The following is a 4,595-nucleotide window of genomic DNA, read 5'->3' as shown; positions in this document are numbered from 1 at the left end:
AAAATGTTATTATATTACAAAACTGTGCATTATATTATGTAAACAAGATATAAATGTATATATATTCAATGATGCTATAGTAATACAAAATAAGACCAATAACAGTCCATCTATTTGTAGAAGTATTTTTCATTTCTCTTTTTATGTATTTGTATACATTTTCAAAGTGTATCATTCCATGTTGTTTTATGATGCTATACATGGGGCTGCCAGGAGGGGAGTGCCTTAAAATCCTTTCACTCACCCCTCTTAGCATTAGGGTTTTTTTTTTTTCTTTCGAAAAAATTTTATTGTTACTTAGGACATTTTATAGCATAAACACATTTATACAGAAAATCTTCACATAAAAAGACTAAAATACAGTTTGTCACATTTCTCACTAAAAGAAGATAAAAAGAAGGATGTTAAAAACCAAACTCTATATGTTAAAAGTTGAGCAGGACCAGGGCGACTCCTTACAAAGTTCTGAGCCATCCCGTCCTTCCAAACAGCGCTTGGTGCCCAGAGGAGAAAACCTCCCCTGCTGCTCCTTCTCTCCTTCCTCACCCGGAGGGCAAGGCCGCCGCTGTCGGGACCTCCGTCTTTGGAGCGCCGGCTCCTTCGTCCATGGAGGCGCAGGCGATGATTCTTTGTGGCTGTGTCCTTGGCGCGCCACCTGCAGCTCTGATGTTTTCTCTTTTCGACGCCGCCATCCGGATCACAGCCACGGGGGGATCTGCCTGCACCTGCTTACCAGCAAGTTTCTGGAGGTCCATATGGCGTCTTTGATGGTGGCGAGGGTGAGCCACATCTCTGCAAAGTCTTTTTTCTCCATTTTCTGGTGGCTCACCCCGTACAGCACGAGCTGTAGATCGAGGACCTCCCTTGCTGGTAAGTATGGGAATTGCAAGGAGCCGGCCTCTGCCCACAGGTCCCTGGCAGCGCTGCACTCCCACAGCAGGTGCCTCACCGACTCCGGCGCACCACAACCGGGTCGGGGGCAGATGGAGGTCGCCGACATACCGCGGGAGTGCATAACGGCTCTGACCGGGAGGATCTCATGGGCCACCATCCAGGACAGGTCCTGGAGTCTGTTCGTAAGGACGGGATGGCCCACATTGGGCCAAACCGTGGTGGCGTCTCCACGCAGGAGGCCGCGCACTGGAGTAGCTGGTTCCCGGTCCTGCACAACAGAGATAATAAAACGGTGGTTAGTTAAAATCCCGATCTCCTCTCCTTCCAGTTTAAAATGCTGTAAAAATTTCTGTATAAAAGCGTATGCTGGTGGGAGGTTAAAAGCTACTGGTTTTTTAAAATCACTCTTTAAAAGTTTCAATTTCCTTAGGTATGACCCAAACCAGAATCTATTAATTGAATTTGTCTTTGGATTGTTAAAAATGTCCATGGCTTGTTTAAAATGAGTGCTGATATAAAAGCTACCTAAAAACAGGTACAGGTCTGGGACTCCTTTCCCTCCTTTCTCTTTGGGTTTTGTCATGATTTCACGTTTTAGTCTTTCCCATTTGGAGTCACAGATGAAATAAAAAATGTCCCGTTGCAGCTCTAAAAACACTCTCATAGGGGGAATAAAAACAGAACTGATTAGTAAAAACACGGGTAAAATCACTGCTTTTACAATTAAAATCTTCCCCTCTATTGTTAAGTTCCTCATTGTCCAGAAACCTAATCTTTGTTTTACTTTTTGTGTTATTTCTGTCCAGTTTGTTTTTCCTTCGCAATTTGTATCAAATTTAACTCCTAAAATTTTCTGTTCTTCTTGGGTCACCTGGAACTGAAGTCCTCTTTTCTCACTGTTTTTCCATGGTCCGTAAAATTGTGCTTTTGTTTTTTCTTTATTTAATTTGGAGCCTGATGCTTTTCCGAACCAGTCTGTTAATTGGAAAACTCTATCTACTGATAAAAGATCTGTACATAAAATGTTAAAATCATCCATATATAAAAGACATTTGGCCACCTGCCCTCCACTCCCCGGTATAGTTACACCTGTGATGAGTGGGTCCCTTCTCAAGATCTGTGTCAGAGTTGACACCTATTAAACACAGCAAATAACACAGGAAAGACAAGAGAAAGTTAGATTTTTAATACTCGCGAGGAGAACAGACAGAGATGTGCTTTCAGTTACAAATCTCCTACCGCTCTGAAGCACATTTGCCTGCTCCTATCTTTTTATTGTCTTTAGGATCCCTAATCACAGAGAGCACTGTAACTCTAAAGGGAGGGGGAAAACACTTCATCACACAGTCACAGCGCCAAGATTATCACTAATTAACAACACAATCAATCTAACACTAGCTTATCCAGTTCCTGACCCAGGATCAAGCAGGACAAGTTGTGAATCTTCACAGCGATGGTTTTATAGCTATCTAAGAGGTCAAAGCAGGCCGTTCTGTGAAGAGCTGTTGTCACTGCTCTTCTTCAGAGAGGCCTTCTGAGAAAGGAAAGCAGAGTGATTAACAATATAGAAACATTTCTTAAAGTATATGACTAAACTATATAAGTAAGACTACATAAACTAAGAACATAATAAAGATATAACAAATAGTTGATAATAATACAATTTACCCAACAATCTGCGCGAGCGGCTCGATGCAGGTCATGTAGAGAAGGGCGGATAACGGACAACCCTGACGGACACCGCAGTTCACTTTCACTGCTTTTGTGAGAAACCCGTTAACCATGAATCTGCTGGAGATGTCTCGGTACAGCAGTCCCACCCACGCTATGAACCTCCTAGGAAAACCCATTTTTTGCAGTACCTGGAGAAGGTACTGGTGCGAGACCCGATCGAAAGCTTTCTCGAAATCTAGATTTAGGACTATCAGCCGAATGTTTCTGTCTCTCGCAAAACAGATGGTGTCTCGGGTCAGTATAAGGCTGTCCGTGATCCTCCTTCCCGGCACCGCGCAGGCTTGATCCGGGTGGATTAGATCCCCCAACACTCGCCGCATCCTGGCTGCTAAAAGTTTACTAAAAAGTTTACAATCAACGTTTAAAAGGGTGATGGGTCGCCAGTTTTTTAGGTCTCTTTTGTCTTTGTCTTTATATAGAAGTGTGACTATTCCTGTTCTAAAACTATCTGGGAGTGTATCGAGTTTATTAAAATCGGTAAAAACAACAATTAAATCCGGTGCTAAAATGTCCCAAAATGTTAAATAAAATTCTAAAGGGAGTCCGTCTGAGCCTGGAGATTTTCCTCTTTTAAAACTCTTCAAAGAATTAAAAAGCTCTAAAAGGGAAAAATCCTACTCTAAAAAACTAGTTTCTTTTAAAATATTTTCAAGAAAATTCAGTTTTGTTTATCTGTTCTTTGTTGACTACGTTTCCAGTATATAATTTACTATTAAAGTTTTCAATTACCTTTTTCTTTTCCTCTATGTTTGACATAATGTCACCATTTTCTGACTTTAATTCAGATATGAAACTCGGATTACTTATATTAAAAATATCTAGTACATTTTTCTCCTTTTTCTATTTCTTTTTCTCTACTTCTTAAAATAACTCTGTGAGGGTTCTCACATTAACCAGCCAGAGAGACGCTGAATGGAATTCAAAAAATAATCTTAATTTATTACAAAAAAGTTCAAAAATAATCAAACAATGAAGAATTGGGCCCAAAACTGAGGTCAACATAACAAACTACAACTCAGGTGTTAACACAAAGAACTCAAGCACAAAACTGACCTAACAAACAAGACATGAGGGGAACTTAAATAGCGGCTGATCAGACCACTGCTGATGCATAAGGGGTAATTTAAACATACAAAAACTTAAAAAAATACAATACCAAATCTTTACATTAAACAAACATTAGACTGAAACTACCAAATAGAAGAAACATTAAAGAAATGGTCAAATTAAATTAAAGAAAACCAAATTTCCCCGTCCCCTGGCAAACAAATGGAACAGCCCGCTGAGGAGGTTTTGCCAGCCATATAAGGACGTCAATTAGCTGGAGCTCTTCTGTGACCCTCCAGCAGCTCCAAAGGGAACTGGTAACTCAAAACAAATAAATTAATTTGTTGCTTTTAACAAAAATATAAAGAACTGACAAATAAAGTTAACTAAATGTGTGCGCTGCAAATAGTTAACTAAAAGGTCAGACTAATGAAAATAATTTTGAATAAAAATCTAAAGTATTCACTAATTAATGTCTAAATTAATGTAAAGGATAAAAAAAAAAAAAGATTACCATTCAGGTCTGTGTGACAGTAGGGTCAGCTGTCACAAACTCCCTTACTTTTTATTTCTGCTAAAATACTCATTTCTTTCTTTACTTCTCTTATTTCTTTATTAAAATCCATTCCCTGTTGATTTAAAAAGTGATATCTTTGTAAACGCTTCTGCAGCCCCATCATGCATCTTTGTTCTTTTTTCTTTTTCTTTTTTCCTGCTTGTCTAAAAAAAGTCTGGGTCCTACCTTTTACCATCTCCCACCACTGTGCTCGTGTTTCGTACAGGTCTTGGAGGGTCTGCCACTCGCGGTACTGCTCCCTGTACTGGGTGACCAGAGCTTGGTCCTTCAGCGGGGAGCGGTTGAGCTTCCACAGACCTCGCCCGGTCGTCCCCCCGGAAGGGAGTGAAAGCATGCAGGATAA

General features: G+C 40.3%; 1 protein-coding gene across 1 annotated transcript; it reads right to left on the bottom strand.

Annotated features, from left to right (window-relative positions):
- Nucleotides 1-492: 492 nt before the first annotated feature.
- LOC107834776 (uncharacterized) lies at nucleotides 493-2,075 on the bottom strand. The gene has a single exon (XM_016666647.1). It carries the CDS (start codon nucleotides 1,931-1,933, stop codon nucleotides 698-700), a length of 1,236 nt encoding a protein of 411 aa, XP_016522133.1. The 5' UTR covers nucleotides 1,934-2,075; the 3' UTR covers nucleotides 493-697.
- Between the last annotated feature and the right edge of the window lie 2,520 nt (nucleotides 2,076-4,595).

The sequence above is a fragment of the Poecilia formosa genome, unplaced genomic scaffold (assembly GCF_000485575.1).
Source record: "Poecilia formosa unplaced genomic scaffold, Poecilia_formosa-5.1.2 Scaffold762, whole genome shotgun sequence".
Lineage (NCBI taxonomy): Eukaryota > Metazoa > Chordata > Actinopteri > Cyprinodontiformes > Poeciliidae > Poecilia > Poecilia formosa.
Note: the sequence above shows the minus strand (reverse complement) of the source record. Positions and strands in the feature narration are given on the sequence as shown.

Bases quoted from the DNA above. Each gene is read 5' to 3' on its own strand.
- LOC107834776 (XM_016666647.1), bottom strand. From the start codon at position 1,933: ATGGATGATTTTAACATTTTATGTACAGATCTTTTATCAGTAGATAGA.